The 27,071-nt window shown below is 40.4% G+C and overlaps 1 protein-coding gene across 1 annotated transcript in view; it reads right to left on the bottom strand.

Moving 5' to 3' along the window:
• Positions 1 to 353: 353 nt before the first annotated feature.
• LOC146977500 (transmembrane protein 132C) overlaps positions 354 to 27,071 on the bottom strand; it is a 146,647-nt gene continuing 119,929 nt past the window's right edge. Inside the window, exons 5-9 of the mRNA XM_085793801.1 lie at positions 20,010 to 20,153; positions 13,292 to 13,500; positions 9,458 to 9,767; positions 3,304 to 3,495; positions 354 to 2,736 (exon numbers count right to left, since the gene is read on the bottom strand). Of these exons, the coding sequence (XP_085649927.1) occupies positions 1,654 to 2,736; positions 3,304 to 3,495; positions 9,458 to 9,767; positions 13,292 to 13,500; positions 20,010 to 20,153 (1,938 nt within the window). The 3' untranslated portion in view covers positions 354 to 1,653. The remainder of the gene's footprint in view (positions 2,737 to 3,303; positions 3,496 to 9,457; positions 9,768 to 13,291; positions 13,501 to 20,009; positions 20,154 to 27,071) is intronic.

Raw genomic sequence — 27,071 nt, forward strand, 5'->3', positions numbered from 1 at the left:
TTTATCAAATTCTAATCACAATGTGAGGTGCAACATCTCAATAATAGATACCTCTTTCCAGACCATTTTCTCTTACGTAGATAAATACCCAACACAAACACACATTCTAGGAACTACAGGTATCTGTATGTGTTAGTGGTTCATAATGGCAGCATGATAGGTACGAGATAAGTTATCTCTTCTGCCTCAGCTGGCAGCTACATCGACTGTCAACAACAACATGCACTTCATTTTGATATTTGAGGAAGCCACTGTCTGTGTTTGCACATAGACCAGGCAGTCAGATTAGCAGAACTGGATGGACAGAAGGAAGAGTACATCAGACAGATCAATGAATCACACAGCAGCATGATGAGAAGAGTCACCTTCAGTTTTAATTAGTCCAGCAGCCAATTTTTTAAAACAGATCAAAAGGACGGGCTTGACTAATACTGACACATGACAAACGTAGTGAAGAGATCAGATTTGGGCTTTCATTTCACAGTTTGTGATCATTTTTCACTGACAATCATACAGTAACTCCTTTTGTGGCAAAGTCAGAGTATTTTAAGAAATGTGTGAACTTATCTCCACCTAATTCAGGCCATATTAACTGTAAACTGGACTGATTTTTATGGAACTTTATAAATGAAAGAATCGATTCATAGATTATTAGTGATTGTCTATTGATTGACTCTTGATGGTGATCGTTGTTTTACTGTTTACTAACTCGCTCTGATTAAACTGTAATAGGCCGTTTGGATGTAAATATAAAAAATCTAGTTTTTGTGAAATATGCAGCAGAATCAAAGGGGGTCGCATAAATAATAACAATCACCTAAGAGGGGAAAATGAAGGGGCTAACAAAAGTTTGTAAACCAATATCAACATATCGAAACCAACCCAAAACTCAGCTCCACGATGAATGAGTGCAGTAATACTAAACTGACATGTCTCCAGAGGTATTGGTAATAGTTATCTACACACTTTCATTTCGAATGCCTGATCAGCCTCCTCTTTAATAACATCATGCATGGATCTGGTCTCTGGAGACAAAACGGAAACAAAACTAAAAAACAAATCCAAAACATAACCAAACAGCACTTTTACAAAATGTTACTATACATATAATACCTCCAAATCAAACTCTGCATTTATATACAATACAAAATTGCTTTGAACTCTCTCCTAGAATCTATAATAGCTGACAAGTGGTACAGAGCATACAGCAGCTCTATAAAAAAAACAACAAAGCGCAAAAAGTACAACAAATACAACATTAAAACATGATGATTAAAAAAAAAAAAGTAAACATAAAAACAAAGTACATGGCGCATAGAAAAGGAAACTGAAATAGAACAAACATTTAAGTTAAGCAACAACTATCAAGTTCACATTTTCCCCTTTTGTAGCTATTCTGTGGTGTTGTGGCAAATCATGTCTCGTGATAGTCTGTTTCTTGACCCACTCCGAGTACTGTCATGGTAACAACAGGGGCTGAACACACTGCCGTCTTGTTGTTGTTGATGAGGTACAGTTTAACAGCAGCCCCAGTCTGTTTCTGCACCCGCCATACTTGATCCTTCCTTTCCTCCCTCCAGCCCTCATCCCCTCCATAATCTGAAGGCATTCAGGTGAGTTTCTCTTTAGTTCTTTGAAAACACCCAGTACCCCCTATGCAATGTTCTTAATTGCATTCTCATTCAGCTTTTCCATGTAGTTCCTCAGATCCTTTGAGTCCCCAAGCTCAATATCGGGACATACCCATTTTATCTCACTGGTCTGCACTAGTGCCAACGGGCTGAGCACAGGACAACCATTGCTGGACTTAACATTGGAAAAGGTGGTGAACTTCACTCTCTTCCTCTTGGTGGTGGGCGAGTTAAGCGACTCATTCCTGTGATCTCTCCCACTCGAAGTACACACTCCCACACCGGCATTGCCACGCTGGATGCCTCCATTTAATAGCTGACTGCCTTCCTCAAGGGTGCCAGTCAGCTCATCCTGCTGCTGTTGCTGCAGACAAAGCCCCTCCTCTTGGCCCAGCCAGACCCAGTCGTGAGCATGAGGCATGGCCTCTGGGGCCTCCAGGGACAGGTGCTTGCTACGGTATTTGTATGCGTAAGAAATGCAGTTAATAAGAAAGACCAGAATAGCCAGGCAGAAGACTCCCAGCAGAGCGTACATGCCAATCTCCAGGTCTGTTAGGCCACGGCGAGATGGCAACAAGTCCTCATCAGTGCTGCGGCTCCGAGGCAGCTCAGCCTGGTCTGAATAGTCGGAGAAATCGCCAGGGACTCTGGTACCACTGTCCGCTGATAGACGGCCCCCATTAGGTCTGACTGGAACATGGCCTCTTATGGTAGTTGCTCCACGGTTGATCAACCCAGTTTCCATGTCAGAGATAGATCCGCCATAGTATGGAGGATCAGGCCTTGTTCGCCGATCTCCTGGTTGTCTGTATTGCTCCTCTGGCTGACCAAACCTTACCTGCACGTTTGCCATGCCGGTGGCCAAAACAGTACGTCGCTTGCCCCTCTGGCACACCTCGGGCGAGCTCATTTCGACGCGCACAAGCAAACCTTGACCTTCACCCTTGGCAACAATGATGGGCCACTTCCATGCTGCACTGCGCTGCACTGCCACAACTTGTTCATCCAAAGAACTGGCCACTAGATTAAAATGTGCAGTGTTGTAGTTGTCCAGAGGAGTCATGGATCCATCGCTGAACTGAAGCCAAGCACTGATGAGGGACTCCTTAAGAGCAAAAAAACAAAAACAGATGCATAGATAAACAGGATTGTTGTAACGGCAGTAGCCCAGTATACATAGCCCTGGAAATAACTCCAAAAACAATAACCTGCACATTTTCTATTAATGCATAAAGATGACTGTAAACAGAGGAACATGGTGAGAGTGAAATTGAGGCTTAATTACAATAGAAGGACTCATTGAAACAATTGGATAGAGTGGATTTCAAACTATTCTCCTGAAAGCCAAATATTCTTTTCTCTCCAAGGGAAGAGACAGTAGCCTTCCTCCATTTGAAATTATAATTACAGGAATAACAGAGCGGTTCAGTGGTAGGATATGCAAATCAAAGAGATGGCTTCCCTATATCAAGAGTGAATTAATTATACAAGAAAAATTACAATGAATAGACTCCATAATAACCCTGGTCCAACCCTGAACTTGTAATCCAAATACAATGCACAGTACAATGCTAGTACAGTTAAGATTAGACTTTCTCTCCTCTCATGCATGGCAGGTTAATGATGAATAATGTCAAGTGCTGAACGATGTTTGGATGTGTGGCACTCGTACCTGTTTGAGGGATTCACTGACTTCCTGTGTGGCTGCAGTGGCGACGATAGCTCTGTTGCTCCCCGGACTGAGCTGCAAGGACAGCGATAGTCCAGACACCAACTGCACCCCGAGCTCTGTCACACTCACTTTGTCGTCCAGCACCCTGATGCTCCTCTCAGCCAGGACCGATGCCGTCAGAGGGGAGAGCACCTGCAACACATGCAAAGACTTGCTGCTCATGGTAGTCTGTTAAAACCACAGATGACATCGTTTCTGCGAATTAGAAGGAAGAGGTCTTTTTCTTGTGGCTATTTTCCTTGTCAAGGGTGTCACCCTAGATCAGTGGTCACCAAACTTTTTAAGCCCAAGATCCCTTACCTCAGCCTTGGTGACAAGAAAGATCTACCTATTGAAGTGTTGAGAGAAAAGATTGTACTTGTAATTTTACTATTGCGCGGACTTCGCGTACATGCACCGGTGCCACACAAACATTGATGTGCCCAGTCGATAACTGACGGCCACACTTTGCTCAGAGCAACTGGTGACAAGAACCCTCAATGTAACAACCACTCTGTGTGCAGCGCTGATCGACTCTGTGGGGCTTCTCTTATCTCATTGGATGCTTTAAGCAGCACCCGTCTGCTACACTGAAAGAAAATACAAAAGCTGGATTGAAAGAGCAAACCGAACATCAATCGGGCATAATGTGTTTCTGAATTTATTATTCTGTTATTTTCGAGAGCTACGGGGAAAGTTTTCAAGATCAAACAGTCAATTGCGATTGACGGGTTGGCAACCACCGCCCTATATGATGACAGTCAGTTTGTTGCTCAGTTTAACTTTATGCTTTGCACCTTTTGATTGAGACTCATGAGTAGTGTGGCCACATTTAAAAGGTCAATGCATGCAGGACATAATTTAGCTCAGTGGGTAGAGCAGGCGCCCCATATGCAGAGGCTATATTCCTTGCCGTAGTGGCCCAGTTCGATTCCACGGGTGGCCCTATGCTGCATGTGATTTCTCTATAGCTGTCCTATCAATTAAAGGCCTAAAAAAGTTAAATGCATGTTGTTTTCGTGCATTTGTGGAAGCAAGGACAGCTTCCCTGCTTCTGGGTATTGAGTCAATAAAAATGTGAATGGGGAAAAATATACAAAACACATTTTCTGTATTCAAAACTATTGTATTAATACCACCTACATGCCATGTAGAACTACAGGCATGTACAGTAGTTCTGCATACAGTGTGATAGCCAAGCATACTAGTGCAAAAATGGTCCTAAACTAACATGCAAATGTATAATCTCCACCCTATCCACCCCTGAGTTGGCAGAAGTGTAAGCATGTAAATTGTTGTGATATTGTTATAAGACGAGAATCCCTCCCTTCCGCTCCAATTAAGACTCCAGTCTCTTCTCCAGCCGCCCCCACACAGCCGCATTTACCAGCCATAATGAACTGTCAGCACCTATCACTGCCTCATTTGTACAAGCCCTTTTGCCTGTTTTCTTCCCTTTGGTTTGCCTCTTCTTCATTTTCCCTTTTGGTTCCCACACGGAGGAACTGTTATCCTTGAATGATAAAATGCAGCCAGAATCATTGCAGTGTCGAGAAGAAATGGGAACTGTAGTTTATCCTCATCTCTGATATGTAGGAAAAGGTTAAAAAATCAGACTGGTGCTGATTGCATAGTTGAGATTTTTATGTTTACAATTAAGTGTGCCCACTGATTGTTGTTTATTTCTTTTTTTTCTACAAATAAAAAGGGAGTAAAAGAGGCAATGGCACAAATTGTTGGTTTTAAAATTAGCTCCATAGGCCACTGGTTTGTTATGAAATGAAATATGGACATACAGACAGGGTAAAATTAAATAATACAGTAGAGCAGCTGCATACCTTCATTTGGCAGTTACACTTCAGGCAACCAGTGATTATTCTAAATCCAGCTTTGGGGTCTCGAGCTTGTATCATTACAGGTGAGTTTTGTTAGTTGAGAATTCATAAGATGCCACATGCTTTACTAAACTTGAACTTAAGCTAGTGAAATATAAACAGGTAAATGGATACCTGAGTATGAGCAGGCAGTTAAAGAGGTGAGGTATCACATTCTCTTAGCGGGAGCTGCTAAGCTCTCAACCTTGAAAAGAATGTCTTTCTCTTCTCAAGATACCAGATTGCACGATCTATAACCTTCCCACAGAACTGTGCACAAAATGTCAGGTGCGCTTTTTGCATTCCTCAAACAGATCAACACTCCCGTCAACCTAACCCCAACATACTAACAAATGTTCAGACTTCCTGCTGCTTTCATCTCAAAGATGTCAAGGCTCCTTTGCGTGATTCTGTGGAAGTAGTGGGTCCCTTCTCCTCCTCTTTATCAGAGTCCTTTGTCCAATTTTCAGAAATGTCATGTCTCGCCTCCACCCCATTACTGTAGGAAGACTGCAGGTGCAGCCTATAGCCCTGAATCCATAGTTGTGAGATTCCCCCCCACTAGACTTGTCAAGTCCCTTCCTCACACCAGTTCCAGAGTTTACAGCCTGCTTCATTCCTCCTCCAGGGATCAATTAAAGATCCCTTCCAGGCTTCCCCCTTCCCATTCAAAGCTGTCAGAGTCTTGTCTTGTATGATTTCTGTCCAAATCTCCAAAGGCTTCCTCTACCTGACCCTACAAAATCCCATTTGCACCTGCATCTAGTCTGGTGCAACCGACAATATTACCTTGCCCAGACCATGTCTCTCTGACTCATCATACTGACACTTTTGGAAAGGTTAATAGCTAAATGTGTTTTGCATGCAAGTAGTCTTTCCATAACATGTCAGAATGATGGTATTTAAAAGGACTCATTCCTTTCTTCAAATACACAATTGAACTTGCAGCCTGGTGTATTAATGATCAAATTGCCAATTCTAGGGCCTCTATGGAATCTTCTACTATATCATTGGCCTTTTGAAGTCCTTGGCTTCCATTTAAATGTTAAATCCAAGTTCTTAATTGCAATTATTCACAGTTTAGTCCAAATACAATCCCTAATATATTATGCATTTAAATCCTAAATACATTTAAGCATAGATCAGCTCTATTAGTGCAGCTATATTTCCTGGATGGCTGACAGTGATTGAGGAGAAAGGACAGAGACAGGGAAATAGCTGCACTCAAATTCACAATATCCATTTCGCAGTGTCCATATTTGCTCATTGTGTGTCTTCTGGGTTTGACTCTCTTGACAGCGTAGCTCATGAAGAAAGTGCCACCTCCCTTTTCAGATTTCGGATCCTTCCAACCAGCACATGAACACACATGACATACTGTAGGTAAGCAGTACAGTCCAGAAAACACTCAGCGGGCACTTTCAGCTTGCACAAAAGACTAACACTGAAAAGGTATACTTCAAATACCTTTAATCTTATAAGACATTGGTGATTAATTTTAGAATTTTGTAAAAAAAAAAAAAAAAAAAAAAATGTTATTTTTGAATTTCAGTAATTATGAATGTCTCTTTCTAGATATTTTGCTCAATGTTTGAATAACAAAATGATATAGAAGAGTGAAAACAGACATTTAAAAATATAAAATAAACGTTTATTCTTCTTACACATTATTTGTGCTTTGCATGATTATCATAGTCAGACCCTGGATTGTCCCCAGTGCTGTTGCTGGAAGGCCAGTGTGTACCTGCATAGATTTTGCTGTATTTTTAATGGCATGACTAAGATGCTTACATGGAGCCAATCAAGAGAGGAATGTAGCTTTTCTTCACACCAACTATGAATTAAATAAAAGGGAAATAAAGGTCACAAGAAATGGTGATATTTAAATGGCTCGCGCTGTTTTTAGGAAAATTAAGAAAGCCACTCGAACATGTAACCCTGGTGGTCCACGTGTTTTGCTTCAAGTGTTTACATGATTTCTCTAGATTAGGGCCAAAGCCGGGTCCTAAATCAAGAGCATGTTTTCATTCAGAATGACTTAACCTTTCCACAGACTACCTGAGCAGCATACCAAAGGCTATGCTGAGAAACATTTTACTTGCACTTTGATGGCAAAATGTTGATTAAATAGTAAAAAATAAAAAGTCACAATCAAATCATCACTACATTCAATGGTACAATTAACCTTTATGTTCATGTAATTTAAAAGACAGTCACTAACCTATTACTTGTAACAGGAATTAAAATTCACTAAGTGAGATCTAACTCAAGCAGCACTGTAGATAAGAAACAAAAGCTTATTTAAAATGGTTCCTTAATTGCTCTAGAGAAACAATATAACACATTTCGTATGGCTTAACACTCATATTTGTATAGGCTGTCCCTGGTAGCTGCAGTGATTATACTTCGATTGCAGTGTCAACAATTGGAAGGCACTTGTGTTTGAAATTGGACCTAAAATTGATCTGAATCAAACAAATGTCTTGGTCTCCTTAACACATTTGTCAATACTCTTGAGTTTAATTGATTATCTAAAATGAAGGAGGTGATGGAGAGAGCAAATGCGGGCATACACTTTATAGTAAGAGAAGGGTGAAAAGGACATAAAAAGCCTGTTTCACCACTTACATGCACTCTGTAGACATATTTAGTCCATTCATCATGAAGTACTCTGGCAATCAAATGGTTTTTGACACTGGAGATGAAAATCTAAAGCTAACGAGGGAAAACGATCCAACGACCCCCCCCCAAAAAACAAACAAACAAAAAAACCAAAAAACATTGTAAATAAATTGTAAGTTAATCTTTATACTGATGCAGTCCTGGCTCAAGTATAATCATACGCATATTAATTTACTAGTGAACTGGCTTGAGTGTTTTATAATCAGTGGTGGATCTATAACTGAGTTACAGCATTTGAGTTTTTCTTTTAAGTTGCTCTTCATGTTTTTGAGTTGTGGTCAATTCAACCTGCACATTGTGAACATACAGTAAAGTGCTCCATGGGTTCACTTCATCTTTTATCATTCCATGTTAGTCTGCTTGAAAAAATATATAGACAGAGCCAGCTGCTTGTAATCATGGTATTAGAGCCTATGACAGTCATATGCTAGGTTTTGACCTGGTCTTGTTTCTGTTTCAATATTGAGCTGAATACAGGGTGATCGCTCACATCTCTCTTTGTGACCTTGTGTCTGTTTAAACAATGTCCTGACCCACCAGTGATCCAGCCCTGTGTTACATATAATCACTCCTGCGCAGTACACACGACCCTTCAATTGATAAATAAAGACTGAGAGACTGATTCCAGTCCACTGCTTCTACAATGTTGTTCTGTGTTGTGCTATCTTGTAAATGCCAGGTTGGTGTTGATTTACAGTGAGTGGGCATGCGTGCCGTCCTGAGTGAGGACCTGGCTGTTGTATTAGATAAATAGTTTTTTGAATATGTGTGTGTGTGTGTGTGTGTGTGTGTGGGGGAGAGGGAAGGAGACAGAGAGACCGCAGAGGTGCAGGCTTTTGTTAGACGTGCCAGGAATGCATGTTTCTCTGTCAACTCATGATGGGGCTTAAGTGTTTGTGCCATGCTGCAAATCAATGTACTTGTTTTTCCAACTCCTTTTGCTTTCTACTGCCAAGCCTGCTCTTTCTGACTCCACATTTTCTATATGCGTAGCCTCCTTCCACCCTTCTGTCTTTCTATTTTTCAACTGTCACTGGCCAGACATGCAAACAACCTAAGCTGCATTAATTATTGCGGCTGGCTGGCTATGTGGGAGCAAAAGAGCCAAACAACTTGAAAAACAAATACTCCAACATATTTGTCTTGCTACAGGATGAAAGTGTAGATGTATGTCCATCCTCCATTTATACATCTATGTAACTGTCTTCACCAATCTCAGTAAAAAATACCATTTTCTGTCTGCTAGACAGGTATTGGGCAGTTTTGCTGGGAAGGAATGATTAAGAATGGGGATAGACTTGTCTTGTATTTGTATTTGTCTTGTGTCAGAGTCAGAAAACTCGTGGTGGGGACTGACTTAGCTTTACAGCTTGCAGTGATAATAAATAAAACAGCATATCTCTTTGACTGACATGATGAGGATCCGGTAACGTGCCCCTAACAATAACCCCTGATCAAGGCAGATGTGTCAGTCACTGCGGACTGGTGATATACTGTAAATAACAATGCAGTGTCATTTTCTGATTGCACATGCACAACATACACATTTATATAACAACCTGTAGCTTGGTGGTTCCAGCGCTCAGTCCGATTAAGACCTGGCCGTCCATTAGCTGGGCAACCCTCGGGTCGTCCACCCTCAGAGAATCCTTCACCAGTTGTGTCACTTCCACTTGCCAGTCACTGCCCAGGAGGAAGTTCTGCTGGCCCAGCCCGTCCTCATCCGAGGCTCCTCTGACCTCTCCTGCATCCGCCACGAAGTGCGTGAGGACACGCAGGCTGGTGCTCTGATACTGCGGCGCACAGGCACTCTCTGTCCTCTCGTCTGATGGATTGCCATTATCCTTATCATCCGTGACCCTCTCGTACCTAAGGGAGCAGGATAACAGGGGCAGATGAGCACTGGGAGTAAAACCAAGTCCGGTTAGTTGCAGCACTGAGGAGATGGCATGAGCATACTTGAGTTTGTTTCTGGGGTGAAAAGTACTGAGAGCCTTTTTGTTTTTGGAGAGGTGTTCAGTAGAAAAGACACTTTAAAGGTTAAAACTATAATTATTCAAAATTTTCAAGGCACATTTTTCTTATCACCATTAATGCCTACATGGTCTAAATCCTCTGATGGTATTAACTGGAGTCAAGGCCTCTACTGTCAGCCATGCTGCAGTCTTTATGGTTTCTTTTCTGACCTCCCAAAAGTCATAGTGTTTTTCAAAAATCCATTAGAACAGCTTGCAGAGACAAACTACTGCCTTGCTTGCTTTCTCATTTTCTTTAAAAGGGCAGCTGATATTTTGCTGTATGACTGCCATTTATTTGGCCCACGGCAAACACTTTGCAGATATAGCCATCTCAGAGGATACGTCAAGTAGCAAATGAATGTTTGTGAACCCAGAAGAGGAATCTTGTGACACATTTGTCCTGTTCTTTTCCTCCTATTTAAGTGCGGCCTGTACGGTACTTTATCACATTAAAAGATCCACATTAAGACTGCAGGCGGCAGGGACGGAAGGAAAGAGAAAATGACTCTGTGTTCCAAAGGATTAGAGAAGAAGGCTAATGGGTACCTGAGTGTGCAAGACAAGACAGTGATATACAGTGCAGCAATAATATGGCACCCAGATGTTTGATACAAATGATATTCTACTTTACAACAAGCTAATGGCTTCCTATAACACAAAATTAGACGTAATATCTTAGATCTATCGATTCTGTTCTGCTCCACTGTGTTGTATTTTCTAAGCAGTTTGTCCTGTTTCACGATTAATGCGCCAAAAGTTCTGGGAACCATTTCTTCCCAGAAATACATTAAAACTGCTTGTAGACACAAACTATGCCCTTGGCTACTGTAATACATCATAGTAAACAACAACATATTGTATTTTTCGGGGCTCTAAACTGAGCTGTGGGAGCTGCGATGAAGGGTAAGACCCAGACTTCGACATAGATCCACTCCAAAGTCTCAATGACGATGAAAAGAATAATGGCCCTGGCTGTTAGTTGCGTATGTCACTCGATCCATCCTTCGCTCTTTATCACGGTATAGGTCTATTATGTTGCTCTGTGCATTGTCACTGTCATCTCTCTCTCACACTCACACATTGTAAGTCAGACTCTCACTCTATATTTCTCACATCAGTCCCTAACATGACTTTCCTGTAATCTATTTTTCTACTCTCTCACTTTGCTTGTTCTCTCCCCTGCCTCTCACCTTTATTCTCTCACTCTTTCAACTCGCTGCCTGCATCTGTCTCTCTACCAGTCAGGTGGCCGGAGGGGAGTGACAGTGACACTTTCCATTAGGTTTAATGAGGCATGGCCGGTCAGGCAGAAAAAGGGGCTGACAGGTTAACATGCTGGGGCCCAATGGCTTGGCTTAGTTCCTGTAACTTCCCCTCCACCGCCGTCCCCTCCCCACGTCGGCGAGGGGACGGCAATCTAAAACCAAGGTGACATTTGTGGCTGGCAACAGAAACATGAGGTCAGGTCATGTTTGTAGCAGTGAGTGACAGGTCAGCCAAGGTGTCGGATTGTAATGAGCAGGCTTGCACGGTTGTGTGAATGAGCGCACGCATAGTCTGAGCACGCTTACACTGATGAGCCTGTGCCAAGAAAACATTTTTTTATTTATGTATTTTTCAATTTGGCTCTCCCTCTTTGGGTTTTTTTGTTTTGTTTTTGTGCAGATGAGCTTCGTGCAGCCTTCAGTGATGCACATGACAGACATGACTGATGTGATCAAGCACAGATAGCAGGGGGCATTTGTGTTAGAGTGCCACCCTGTGGGTTCTTGTGCTAATGGGAAATGACACTGAAGTTTGTGACTTTGTGGCAGAAGTGTAGTTTGACATCGCTTTGATTTATGTCCCTTTTATTAGCATTTCTAAACAGTATATGAACACTTAAGAAATGCTTTAGTATGCTATAAAGTTGCTGAAGTTACAGCTGCAGTGTGGGTGTTTTATGTGTGTGTCCACAACCTTAAGTCGTCCTATGGCCACCAATAACCAGATGGTGATGATAATCAATCACAATATAGTAAAATACAAATCATCATATAAGATTAATGTTCATATTAGAAGTTTTAGTCGTAGACACATAATCTACATGTATTAATGTATAGAATTGTCAATACAGTAATGCTAAATAGATGCAGATGTTCAATAGCAGATGACAGTGGTTCTTTGGACTGTAGTTAAACATCAGCTGGTGATCCTACATGGGGTTTTTGAACCTGAATCACCAGTGTTGGAACCGGTGAACCAGGCTGATACTGTATATCAGCTGCTATTAGCTACAGTGATCAAAGGTTGTATATCATGAATATAAACTAGGTTCGAGGTCATTTAGAAACGTTGTGTCACCATTTTGTAGTGCCATTTAAATGTAAATATCCTGCTTAATATGTATCTTGGTCACAATGAAAACAGGAGCAAATAGAAGCAGTTTGTATATGAATTGTTTATGTAAAAAAAAAAGAAGTATTAAATGATGTCTGTATTAGCTTAGAAAGCATTGAAATATAACTTACAACACTGCAGACACTTGTAACTTGCGCTCTCACTCGTTCGTGTGAAAGAATCGCCAGCAACTAAGAGGATGTACGGCCACGTCACGTAATTACTCTTTTCATTTCCCCTCCATCTACTGTGCCTGACAGGTCCACACGAGTAACAATCTCATACCTTTTTTTTCCATCACCGACTCTCTGCCATCTCTTACTTTCTGTATGATCACTGGAAACAATCATGATAATAGCTATTATTAAATGTAAATTAGCAAGTGTGCTTCACTGATCATCTATATTAATTTGAGCAGGATTATTTCTATTCTAATTAGCCGCTTTCGTATGAGTCGAAAAGTCACTGATTTACATATTTTTATTAGAACCGTCTTGTGCAACTCACAGACCAGTGTGGACTGTGTCACTTTTTTAGCCTCAGGAATTTTGTCCACGCTTTGTAATGCTTAAAATTATTAGTCATTTCTTATTCAGTAAAAGTACCTTTCGGGAAGCCGGTCTAGTGAATTATTAGACACTCATTATAACTCCTCTGCAGCTGCACCTGCATTTTATGCCTCATATGACTGCACCAACAAGCCAAATTATTGTAGCCGCCAAGTGAAGAATGTGACGCTCATGCAGGCGCTGTTAAAAACTTCTCAGGTTAATGACCTAAATAAAGAGATTTGGACTTGTCTTGGGACTATTTTAAAATAGCCAAACTCTGAGGGATATGTATGTGAGGCACAAGAACCGCTCTGCCTCTGCCTCTGCCTCCAAAGCTGCTGATGTAGTACTCCAGTGTTTGCATTATTTAGAGGTTGGTGTCAATTTAACAACAATGCATAACCCAGCACGCTATTAGTGTAAAGATACAGCAGTCAGGTCTCACCTCCTGTTGCCCATGCTAACTGGGACCCTCCAGCCTTTAATCTGGCTGAGCTCGGGGTCGGCCACGTCAATGAGCAAGGGCAGGCGGGGAATCCATACGCTCATCTCCAGCTGAGCGCTCAGGAAACTGTAGGTGAAGTTGAGCATCACTCTACTCTTTCCTCTCGTCTCCTTCCCGTTGACGTACACGTAGTCGCATCGCGGTGACAGCTGGAGAGAAGAGGGGAGAATATGAGAGATGACAGGGTCAGGGGCAGACGCAAAGAAAGAAGAAACAGAATCAGTGTCAAAATGAATACTTGTACAAAAGATGACTAAGTACAGTATGTCTTTCTATAGGAAGAACCATGGAAGAAGTCCTATAAATGAAGTGTGGCTTGAATCAGATTCAGTCATTTTAACTCCTTTGATGACGATTATCTTCTGTTCCTTTGTCCAGCTGAAGTTTATTTTTTTTTATTTTTTTTTTATAGTCAGCAGCCTCTTCTGATGCTGAAGGGTGGAAAGATTTGGCATTGCTTCAATGAGAGTCTCAGGTCTCCTCAGTTTCCTTTGTCTGTGCGTGTGTGTTTTTGCAGATGCATAATTAATGCAAGTGCATGCAGGATAATATGCACGCAAGTAATGTGACTTTGGTCCAACTTAACAGATGGAGCTGAGAAAGGACACAAACCTGCTACATCCAAATGGGGAACAAAACACTCGCTCAGACTGAATTATGATTGGCTGGATAAACAACAACTGCAGTGAGTTACCGAGCTCTCTCAGATGCGTCTCCAGCACACAGAAACGATATAGCAGGAACATTAGAAGTGTCTGTCATTATCTTCAAAGTACCACAATCTCCTCATCAAACACGTTTGCCTTGCGACAGCCAAATCTATTTAACAATCTGTCATCAAATTTTGTTTGTAAATCACTCGCATTTTCAATTCATTTCAATCTCAAATACCATCATAAGCTTGACTGGCACAAGTGATAATTTCAGCACATGTCTTCCACTACTGACAATTGCTTCTTTCTAACAAACCAGTCACAAGAAGACTGTCATCTGTCTCCACTTCTTTGCATATAGCTTGGCAGCTTTACTCACAAATGATGTCAGACCAACCCCTCACTCGAAGAAACAAAACTGACAGCTTGGGATCTGTCAGCACTCTCCTCCTCCTCCTCCTCCTCTTGCTTCCTCTTTCTTTTTCTTTCCCACTCTTTCACCCTCACCCTCACTCTACTGCAGTGCTACTGTACTGTACACCCTACGTGTTAACTCTATACTCCTGTAAAGAGAGCAGGCTCTACTTCAAAAGGGACTGTTTCTTTCACACTGGAATTAACGAGGGTGAAGGCTTGAGACTTTAACTCTGTTTTGTTCAAAGGACTCAGTTAAATAAAGGTCGCTTTCGATCAATAGTTATTCCAGTGTGAGTCACATGAGGAGTGGTTGTTGTGAACATAATCAGTTTAAAGTTTCCTTGATTAAATTGGTGTAATGTGAAGGTGTTGCATGCAAATCATTTCACCAAATCATCAGAAAATGTAATCTTGGGGGGGGGAAACTGATAGTACTGTATAGGCTTGTGATTGAAGTTATTTATTACAGAGAAAATGCCTTCATTCACGCTTTCCTGTGTGAAGATTCTCTGAGTCTGTGTTATTTTTGTTCAAGTGTGAGTCCACTTCTAAGCTCGTTGGCCACTGTCACATACTGTTGGCGCTGCAGGGGAGCAGCAGAGTAGCATTGAGGCAAGGCTCTTGGCAGAAACCATGAACCTCACAGCGTTTGGATTTTCTTGAAAAATTAACTCTCGAGTCCCTCACATAGAAATCAGTTTCTAGGCATTTGTAGCCAACTGCAGTCAGTTGATACATTTTTGCAGGTTGCATTACAATCTGTTCACTCATGGGCAATACAAAAAATAAGTGATTTATACATGTAAACAGTTTCACATTCTCATGCTCAAAAAAGAAAGAAAGAAACTAGCCTGCTGTTGTTTCCAATAAAGTCTCTTTTGGTGTGTATACTCCACACATTTTTCCAAGTTTATTAAGACAATTGTGTTATTTTAATGAAATACTGACTTTATTGAGTCCATATTAAGTAAAAGAAAAAGGTTCTTAACAATTAATTACCACTTAAAGATTTTTTTTTGGTGTACCTTTTAATAATCAAGATGTCATCTAGAGCTTTAATGAAAAACCAACGATTTATTAATTGTAAAAGGAAGAAAATTGACATCATAAAAATCAATGAAAGTACTGTAATCGTCAGCTGCCTGCATGCAACTTGTGTGTTCATATAAAACCAATATAGGTAGTAGAGGGGAGATAATGTAATCTAGAAGAAAGGGGGAAAAAACACATTAGAGTTATTAAGTGTTCAAGAGTGTGAAGGTGCCAAACTGGGGTGAGATGTATTTTTAGGTCAGGAGTGGAGCATCCTTAAAGAAATCCAAAGTGTTTATTACACTCATGTGTCATGTAGTATTTTACAGTGCAGCATGCTATAAGTAGACATGTAAACTGCTATAAATTTAATGGCATACTTATAAAAGACAAAAAAACTAGTGTTTCTTTGTGTGAAGAATGGGAGCTGTCAGTTTGGTGCTCACAGTTAATGCCTGTGGTGCGATGAGAAGATAATTATGGATGATATACTATATGTAAATTAGTCCATTTATGAGTACACATGCATGTACATTAGAGGCACCAATGCACAGGGTTTCCTAAGGCAACCACCCAGAAAGGAGCTGAAAGAACCCACTTCACTCCTCCTTGAGTGTCTTAAGCCTCACTACTATCCATGTCCCTTCTTCCTCATTCTCTCTCTTTCACCCTGATGCTGAAATCAATTTATTTCAAACCGTCTCATCTCTAGTTTTTTTTTCTTTTTCTTTTTTTCTTCCCACTTTGTTTCTCCACTGTACAGCCATCTTTATCTTTCCCTCTGAAAGGTATCGGAGATGATAACCGTAAAGATTTAACTGAGATCTCTGGAAGGTGACATCTTCTGCGCTGCATGAAAAATTTAGCACTTGACTGATCTCTGCAGCCGCCGTTATCACCATGAATTTGTCATGAAACCGCGCACAAATCAATGTCACTTCGCCATGGAAACAATCCATTGTGCTGCTAATCATGCAGGCACAGAATTTATCCGGAGTGACACGCACAAACACAGATAAGGACACTGCAGAATCCAATTGTGGCGTACATGGGTGGGTTTATGACTGAAACCATGGCTGACTAAAAGTGACTGAAAGTCCTGTGTAAGAAAGAGTGAGAGAGAGACATTCACTTCACACAGTGCACTGGGACCTTCCTGCTGTGAGCATTTTGTAAAGTTATGTAGATTTTTTTTATTTGACTTAAAAAAGAAAATTTCTTAGCTTAAATTCAGGGCTTTGAGCATACAGTGTGTGTGTGTGTGTATATATATATATATACTGTATGTGTGTGTGTGTATATACACACACCTTGTTCTAGCTGATGGCAGCAAAATTGATGTTTAATTTCCATCATTCAAAACTTCTAGTGTGAGTCTCAGTGGTTTATTGGATACACCGTAGGGGTCTACATCACTGAGATAAAATGAGAAACATCTAATATCGAGTCATTTTACAACAGAAGATCAAAAAACATCTTTTCTGTTTGTAGCTATTTGTCTATGATGAAATCAATCTGCCTTTGAGAAATAAAGATAATTGTAGTCCCTACCTTTCAGTTCATTTGATAGACATAATAACACTCCCCTGCTGTTCATGCTTTTCCACTTTTCATTTGCGCTGTCAAACAATATTTGCTTGGCCAAGTTGTGAAGCATGAACATGAGCTGGAAGCCAGTGGAAAGCAGTGTGGGTCCACTGAGCTGTGCTGAGTCCTAGGGCCTCACCTGTTAAGGTACTGAGCACCTCCTGACCCTGATATTGGGTAAGAGCTGAACACGAACAGTGACTCCCTTAACCAAACTCATCAGTATGGATCAGAGGAGGAAAGCGGTGTGAGCAGGTCCTATCGCCACTACATCATGGAAGGGCATTTCAGCAGAAAGAGGGCTGGACTTGCCACAACAAAATGGGCAATCTGTAAGATTGGCTGTGAATAACGTTACAGATTGTAATGCATTTGCAGGGAGGAAGCCTTGTTTGTCTTTGCATTCAAGGATGGTGGCCAAGTAGAAGTCTTCTCGTTATGGGATGTGGGCGAGTTATTTTTATTCTATCCACATTTTGTGTGTGATTTTTCTCCAGTAGCATATACTGCCAGTGCCTGGATAGTGAGGCTTTCTTGAATGTCACAACAGAGACTACTTTTCAAAGCAGTCCCTGGTCAGCATGACAAGATCTTGCCAGATGATCTTGTAACTTGTGATCAAAAATTTAAAAAGTGAGCATAAACAAAAGTACAAGTTCTCACTGTGATGGATATGTATGAGTAGGGTTTTCAAGAAACTTTCTCACGCTGCAACTTTTTGTCCATGCCACTGTGCTACAAGAATCTACTTAGGAAAGTCAGCAGATGTTAGGAGTTAGTAATGATTTTCTCCTTTGATTTTTTTTAAAGGAAATAATTAACTTTTTCTAAACCTATTTTGAGATACATTATCACTGAGAGGTGAAACCTGAACAGGAGGGTAACAAGCAGTCTGCAGAATCATTTTCTTGGTGTAAATTATAACATCTTAGGGAATAGAGACAACCACTTCTTAAGCGCTTAAAATATCATAGACTGAGAAAAACAACAGATATTTTTATCAGAAAAGATTAGACAAGATGATTAAAACCATTATCAGAATGATCAACTGGTTGATTAATCAGCTGTGACTTTTACAGTCTATAATAAAAAATGATAGTATGTGATGATGATGGTAACATATCATTAGTTGGTAATCAAAAGAATGGCCTGGTTAAAGTTGGAGTAGCTTTAGGGTACTGACATCCTTGTGGAAATGAGGGACCTCACCCTCAAAGTCTCAGTGGAGGAGCGAGGCAGGATGGAGATACCTCCCAATCAAACAGCGTTTTATTTTGAGTTCCCTTTGAAAACGGGATGGAGGGAGAGAGAGGGGGGGGCTGCGGCTTACTGTTCCCAAGCCAGACGGGTGGGCAGGGGAGTATGCTACCGAGGTCAGCGTCACAATGTGCAGTACTACTTCAGTGGATAATTAAACCCTTTGAGAGATCTGCCTCTTCTCTTCTCTCTGATATGCATGTATGGTACACAGAAACACGCCAAATCAGCGTCTCAATATAACACAGGCGCGCTTGCAACACCGTTCTTTTCTTCTGCCACACACTCACAATTAAAAACAAACAGTTTATTTTCCCCCGGTTCTCTCGTGACATTTTTTTTCGTCTTGTTTTCCTTCTGCACAACAGGGACGTGTTGAAGGGCAGAAATAAAATCATATGTTGTCACAGTTTTTACATACAATACTATACTTACGTACTGAATTAATAGTAAGCCTTTTTGTGTTTTTTTTCAGCAACACATCCCGTGCAATATTTCCCACAGCATTCAGTAGGGTTTTGTATTAATTACCTAAGCTCTCTGAAAGCCAATGAAAATCAAGTTACAGAGGTTTGAGACTGGCTTGAGACAGCAAATCAATGATGGCGAACATGTTGTCAGCTTTATAGTTTGTCAAAGTTGTGTTATTGGCAAGTGGTAATGAAGCTGCAAACAGGGGCTTCTTGTTACAGCAGATTTCAAATCACAGCCCCTTTAATGCAAGAAATTGCCATAACCAATACAGCGTTTTTCATCAACATGCTATGTGGTACATGCTATGCAACGAGCATTATACTAACATTAGTCGCTGGATATTCATGAAGAATGAACAGTCAGCAACAGAATCTGGGCTGCTGTATTTTGGAAATCAAAATCATTGATGTCAGTTTATAAGATGATGAAAAACAAGCACAGACTCGTAGAGTTGATTTTTTTTCTAGTGTTTTCTCACTTCTCTTACAGCTGCTGTTCCAACTCTTTTTATATTCAGTTCCTTCTCTCTGGAAATACCACTCATCTTTTTACTTATTCACCCTGAACATTGAAATTAGGGCAAGAATCATGCATAGCTACATCAATATGTGTACACCGTGTCGATGTCTTGCACAGTTTACATTCATCTTCTGTGTTATAATCAGTGTTCTCTGTCTACTGGGCCTGGCAAAGCAGTTGTAACTCTAATCTATGATGTTCTAGCCTTTGCTTTATCAATACATTTCCTCTCACAGTACATTCTTCCTGTTCCTGCAGAAACGTGCAGCCAGTAAATGAGAATCATTGTGGCAAAAATGCATATAAAGGTCTGCATAATGGGCCACAGGAGGGCACACACACACACACGCTCAACACTTACTGCACGAATACAGGGAACACTCTCTCTACCAGCAGTATGGTCAATGAAGATATCATTAACCCAGATACCTGCTAATTGTTACAAATTTTGTTTAGACATATTGATCTTTGACCTGAGAGAAAAAAAAGTTGAACTCCATGTATACCTTTTAACAACTGCAACAAAAAAAGAATCCATTTTGCTGGAGGAAATTCAGAAACGGTTTCCTCGACTGCAATGCTCAAACCACTGCTACACCAGCGCTAAACTTTGTTCATTCTGTTCACTCGCCCACGTACCACTACGGAGCAGAAGGCTACAGGGATGAATTGGGAAAAGTAAAATAAAAGCATCTGCTCAGAACATCTGCCCCACTAACCTTGATAACCTGTTCATCTGTTGACTTGCACTCCACCGACTCCGTCACATCAGAGACCGTTCCGTCTGTTCCTACGGTGACCACCTTCACCGGCATGGCCACCGTACGGCCAGTGAGGACGGCCGTGTTCAGGATTTCATTGTCCTGCAAGGGTAAACACAAAACACAAACTCCTACTTACTGTGGTACATTTTTGAGGTTTGTTAATATTGGTATTTACATTTTTACAAAAATGTGATTATATTTCAACCAGTATGCTTTTCCCCCACACACATAAAGATCCAGGCTAACCTACACAGTAATTTCTGTTGAGGATTTGATTTTGGCACATTTCGTTGTTATAAAAAGTTATATAGGCTAGTTAGTTCTAGTTAAAGTTATATAAACTATAATCTCTCTTGTGGGGAAACATTGTTATGGTGAGATTTGATGTACAGAAATACCCAGGATATTTTGCGTGTATTTGGCAACAATCACAACATAAACAGCATGAATGAAAGAGATTCTAAGCATTTACATCCTCCAACATGCTTATTTGGCACAGACTTCCACAAAAACACACCACTGGCATTGTTGGACCCATTTCCTCTAATTACAAATCTGTCACATTCTAAAAACAACAGCTGCAAAAACTAATGCAGTTTCTTTTTCTCCCATAGTTGTTGGAAATGTCTCTCACCCCCGCTAAGCTGAAGGCTGTCATTTTCTCCGGTCTAAAATCTCAGTGGTTGTCCTCACCTTGATGCCTTGCGCATTTTCTAACTTCATGTAGCTCAAACACCTCCCCCTGTATTTCTGTCACAATGTGGTGCTGCTCTGATAAGACCTGAATAATTATGGGAGTTGTTGTGTTGCACCAACATTGCTGTCATTGCAGTCAGTTGCATCTGGTTAGGATCCCTTCAGTGTCAATCATTCAGGAGGTTTTTACTAGGGAGCTGAGTTATCCACAGGGGTCTCCTCTTCTCCAAAACAAACAGACCAGGTGATTAAATCTGGTAGAAACACTGACTAAAGCAGCTTTGTGTTAAAAAATCGGCCTGGAGGGGGATGCAAGCCGAGCTGCCACTAATGTATGCTCAGCTTGTTTCTCTGACAACTTATGGCCCAGGTGCTGAGGAGGTTTGTTTTTTTTTTTTGTTTTTTTTTTACCAGGGGCCAAATTATCCACAGAGGTCTCCTACTCTCCAAAACAAATGAACCCAGTCATTAAATCAGGTGAAAACAAGAATTTCATCTTTAAAAATGTTTCGTTGGTGCTGGTCAGGACTCTAGAAGGGGTGTTATGTTGTCATTAAAACCCTTAAACAGCCAACGTGCACCAGGAGATACACCCACTTTAACATCCTGTGGGGGGTGTGCTGGGAGGTTTTCACTAATTAAGTTTGCATTTATCAAAAGTCTTGTCTGGTATTAGCATCTAGATGATATGATTTGGTTCAGGCTATCTTTCATCGTTTCGTCAGCCTGATCTGAAAACATCATGGCTGCCAGTGGTGGAGAACCTGCTTCCTTCCGTGGAACTAATCATATATTAGTCATACTTATTTTCAATAAAACAACAGTATAAATTCCTAAAATGAATTAGAACAGTTGTCTAAACATTCTCATGAAGAAAAAATGTTCCAACTGTGTTTGTGGTGTTACTTAGCAGCTTTTGAAATGTATGTATCCCATGAGATACGTTGCCAGATTAGGGGTAGAAATTTGGTCAATGTTCATTATTCAAAATGTTGTTTCAAACTGGAAGGCATGCTAATAATTACTGCAGTATCAGATATTATCATGCACAGCTTTGCCCATTACAACAGTATAACTGTATTTTACTTAAATAAATATATTTATTTTCAAGCAGGGCATCTCGGCTAGGTCATTTTATGGGAAAAGAAAGGATGTGGTCAACTGCTGTCACAGAACCAGTCACACACAACACAACAATAAATACAGACTATAAATAGCTAAAAATAAATAATAACTGGTGGTATGTATGTAGTTAGGGGTGTAACAAATAGTCAATTCACGATACTTTACGAAATACGACATAGGACTCACGATATGAAATAGTCACGGTATAATGTAAAGTGTGTGTGTGGGGGGGGGGGGGGTGACAAATTTTTGTTGATGAAAAACAATTTGACTGCAAATGGACTTTATGCACAGTTCCATAAGCCAGCTCGTTTATTTCCTGTCTTACATTATTGGACCCACTAATTAATCCAGGTGTGTCTGACCTCACAACAATGGTCAGACACACCTGTATTAATCAGTGGGTCCAATAATGTAAGACAGGAAATAAAGGAGCTGGCTTATTTCAGGAAGTAGTGGAACTGTGCATAAAGCCAATTGGACTGCAAAAGTTGGAGAGAGTGTTTTTATTCTTTCTTTGTGAAGCAAAACACTCCTGCACAGATTTATCAATCTCACTAGTTCGTTTTTATTATTTCCTATACATAGAAGTTTTGAAAGCTTTTGACTTGGGGCCTTTATACTTTTGGCTCAAAATGCACAACTCAAAATCATATCTCTTAGCTTATAACAATTATAACAATTCTGTTTTTAACAAGTAGATCCCTACCTTGCTGAGGCTGAAACTACAGCGAAAAAGACATTATCTAAGACACAAACATAAAACACCTGAGTCAGGCAGCCCACAAGACCTGGTCTTTTTGTTTTTCAGTCTTTTCCCAACTATGTGCACAAAAACAAGCAAGTATTTTTGCCATCTTCTGCCATTTCCCATGTGCAAAATGTTAGAATACAATGTTATTATGAGGTTAATTTAAGATTAGTGCGAAATACAAACAAAAAATTCTGTCTCTCTAAAGGTAAATGCAAAAATATAATTTTTTTAATTTCTCCCTTATGCAGACTTAGAAACATACAAAAGTTTGTTGCCTGTCTTCACTATAAAACAGTGTTTCCACTAGGATTTTTTTTATGGAGTAGCAGCAGTGGCGTGTCACTTCTTTATGAGACTGCTTTCTAATGAGATTACAAAGTTGGATTGGAAAAAATTAATAAAATCAACTTTAAAAGGTCTATGTGTAATGTAAATGACCAAGGAATATAACAATGTATAACTTATCTTCATCAAAATGAGCATTAATATGTTTATCATTTGGGCTCTTTTTATACCTTAATAGGGCAACGTATCCCGGGAGATACAACTCATAAAATCCAAAATATTTAATATATATATATTTTGAATTTTGAAATATTTTTCTTAGGGCCTAAAGAGATGAGTGATAACATTAAATTATTTTTTGCAACTTATTTTCCACTCCTGCCTGTTTAAGGGTTTGCTATTGAATAAAACAGACTCATACCATGATTAAAATGATCGATCTCCCTTTGTTTGGAAATTGCTGTATAGTAGCCGTATCATATTTCTGAAATGAACATTATGGGAATTGAAAACCTTACTGCACCAACAAGTCTTAACAAAAATGGTAGATTTCAGAAAGACTTCTCTTTTTCATTTTGTGTTGTGGTGATGTTTATCTCAAGTAGAGTTCATAGACTCTATAAATCTATGACAAGGAAGTAATGAAGCTGTTTTCTCACCTCGAGGTAAAACAACATCTTACTTAGACATTTTATGTTGGTTTTCCTATTAATTTGTCACCCATCTTTATGTAGCGGGACAACCCAAGCTCTGTAAACAGACTTTGATGTGCATTGGGGTTCCATTTTTAATCAATGCCTTACACTGAAGTAGGATCACGCTACAGTCATTTTAGTCTTTTTATAGATATTCTCCAGAACTCATTTGAAGTGGGAGGCTGGAAAAATAACTTTGACAATAATACTTAATGTCAAATTGCAGGCGCTGACGCTATATCAGAAGATCCATTTGAGAGTGGAATGCCTTAAAGAGGAACTGGAAGAAGATAATGAGATCAATTAAGACAACTTCTGGTAATCCTTCAGCTCTCAGTGTGTTGGCTGTACAGAGGCTTTGCTACAACAGTGGATCCTGTTCATCACAGCTTAGTTTCAATAAAACACTACTAAGAGGCCTAAACCTTTTGAAAGGCAAAGGGAAGCTGGTCTCCAGACAGCTCTTTGTTCATCAAACACGATGCCACTGTTTTGCTTTGTTTCTTCACCCTCGTGCTACTTGTGAGAAAAAAGTTAAACTTCAGATAAAGGAATTCAAAGGCTGTTAATAAGAGGCCCTCTCTGCCGCGGTTCTTTCTTTCTTGTATCATCTGATGTGATAGCTCTCTCTGACATACGTTTGGGTGTTGTTTTAACCAGATTGTCAATATATTTAAAGAACTTTTTTCTTCTTTTTTTCTTTCACGCCTCTCTGCTGAAAGTGTGACAGTTTTTAGTGCAGAGCATTGCTGTCTCATTTTCTTTCAAGAGAAACCTGATATCCAAAATAATGCAGGCGCTATAAATAACAATGGTTACTACAGGCAGTAAAACCTCCGATCGTATAAAAGCAAAAGTGTCTAAGTTGTGAACTGAAATGAAGACCAAAAATATGTGGGCACTGAGCTGTCACATATTGAATATGCCAAACGAATTTAATCACCACATTTTTTAAAAATGCTAAAATGAGTGTGTGTGAGAGAGGGGACAGCACTGTGCCCTTTTTCACTCGAGGCAAAATTTTGAGAGAAGACTAAAAGAAACCTTAGTCATGCTCTGGCACAGGTGGTGTTATTAACCGGCCTCCGTGGCTTTTATATAAAAATCTATCCGGGGTATTTCAAAGTAAACAATGTCAGCCATTCTTAGAGTTTCACTGAGGTTTCCAGGGAAATGTTATTTTGCCTTCAACATGCAGGCAAACCCATCCGTTCTTCCACATTTCACATATTTTAAATGTGTGAATGACTGTCAGTGTTTATCGCCGAGCTTTTCTATCAGCATCTGCGAATTTGTTTGGTCTGCCACGAGGGAAACAAAATCCGCTCCTGAACATTAGGTAGTGGCAGGGGAGAAACGAGGTATTCTTGTGTTCTGGCAACACCGAGCTGTTTAGTGCTGTAGTCTGTACATAGTCAGAGGCAAAATCATTACACGTCTAATACATTTCAGGTTTCGTAATGATATCTTACAAGCGGCGTGGGTGTCTGCTAGATGTCTTTCAGATAATGTGTATGTTTGGAGTTTGGGGAGAGAGAAAAAAAATGGCAAGAGGCAAACACAAAGCCATACGATGCATGCCTCCCTTTCCAGAGTCGAATTGGAGAGTGAATCACATTCTTCTCCCAGACTATATGCAAATGACATTCGCACATTGGCATGCTATAAAGCCAACACTCACCATCTGAGACCTTCGCATTGAGTCTCAGCCTCGTTCCTCAGTGAACAATGAACATCTCCGCTCGTAATTATATGATAAGACAGAACGTACAGCCTCTGGTGACAAATAAAGCACCTATAAAAAAGTGTTGTGTGCGTGTTCTGTACTTTTCTTGGTGTGATGGGAAGAGTCTGCTTTCACTTAATGAGCCATTAACACTGGAACTACATTATGAAAAGAGAGATCTTAATGAGCTCCAGCAACATCTATTATGGAGACTGTTTGTGCCACAAAGAATTGAATATTGAGAGAGCTCGGATATAATACACGCAATTACAAACACACAGTCTCTTGAGTGAAATTAAGTGAAATTTAATGAGACAGCTGGAGTGACGCACGAGGTACAAAAGGCAGAATCTTTTTTCCACGAAATTCCCCCAAGTCTCACCGAGCATCTCGCGGTTGCCCGACACCCTCCTGGGCTCATCACTGGCAGAAACGCACATCTTATTCATGTGGCCAATTTGTACACAACTGCAGATAAACATGTGTGTCTCTGAATGGCTGTTGTGCTAGCCTTCACCTTCATGCTACGTATACCATTCCCCCCGTGCATATGCACATGCAGACATATTAACTTTGACACAAGCACAAACACTGCCACCCAGCTTACAAAAAAAAGGGAAAAAAAAAGAAAAAAGCCATGAATCCCTTCTCACGCAGCAGCTTATCTTAACAACCTCTCATTGCAGTGCAGACAGCAGAGCAAGAAAAGAGAAGAAAGACACAGAGCAAAAGAAGAATCGATAAAAGGCCATTACGCTTCTGTGCAGCCGCGGTACAAGGGTGGAGTGTGTGGGGGCTGATATGGTTGTGGATGAATGATGTGTAAGGTGGCAGACAACCGCCACGAGCTTTGCTTAAAGAATAGTTACTGTATGTGAGCGTCTGCGAGCTCAAGGACAAAATCTGCTTTTGGTCCACAACAGAGCAATATATTCTGGTGGCCATGGCGGATGTTTGAAAGCACTTTTAGATTTGTCTCTTGGTTGGAGCTTAAGAGCTTTGGGGCCCTCAAAACAAACTGCTGCTATTGGACGTCCCCCCTATGCCACTACAAATTTTAATCTTTTTTTAAAGTAGAGTTGAACTGGAATGAAGCACTGTGGGTTGAAGGAGTCCTTGGCCTGGATTCATCCATTTAAAAACAAAAACCCAAATGGGAAAATGATCACAGATGACTCATTGGGCAGTATCAACTTAAAAAAAAAAAAAAAAAAAAAAAAGCTTAAGGCTGCAGTTTGTTTTTTGTCACCTTAAGCGTCTTTGTGTCTCTTTCAGGCAGCTTCAACTTGCAGTTAATTCTGTTTTCACATTTCTACCATTATGTGTCCTTGTGATTCTTCTGACATTTAACTTCAGTACAAAAATAATTTTACTGTTGTGACAATCCATCTGTCAGTCACTATGTGGAAAGGCAATAGATAGCAGTGTTATGCATATGACATTATCAGCTCAGTTGAATCCTTAGTCTTTGATCTCACAGTAAGCAGACAGTTGATAGAGATTTACACATATGAGCAATGTGGCACTGTCAGGTAATAAGACCTGTGTTTGCTCTTCATGATGAAACTTATGACTGTTTCATACTTGATCTGTTTGGTCTGCTTTGATATCACCAAACTCTTGAGCTTTTACTTAGTTGATAGAGGCCACTGGACCGGGGCCGGCTAAAAAGCAAATGGACCAACCACAAAACTGTGTAAGAGCTGAAAGTTGATCTAAGCACGATTTGAAAGGCC

The sequence above is a fragment of the Trachurus japonicus genome, chromosome 12, assembly GCF_045865225.1.
Source record: "Trachurus japonicus isolate A0001 chromosome 12, Traja_1.0".
Lineage (NCBI taxonomy): Eukaryota > Metazoa > Chordata > Actinopteri > Carangiformes > Carangidae > Trachurus > Trachurus japonicus.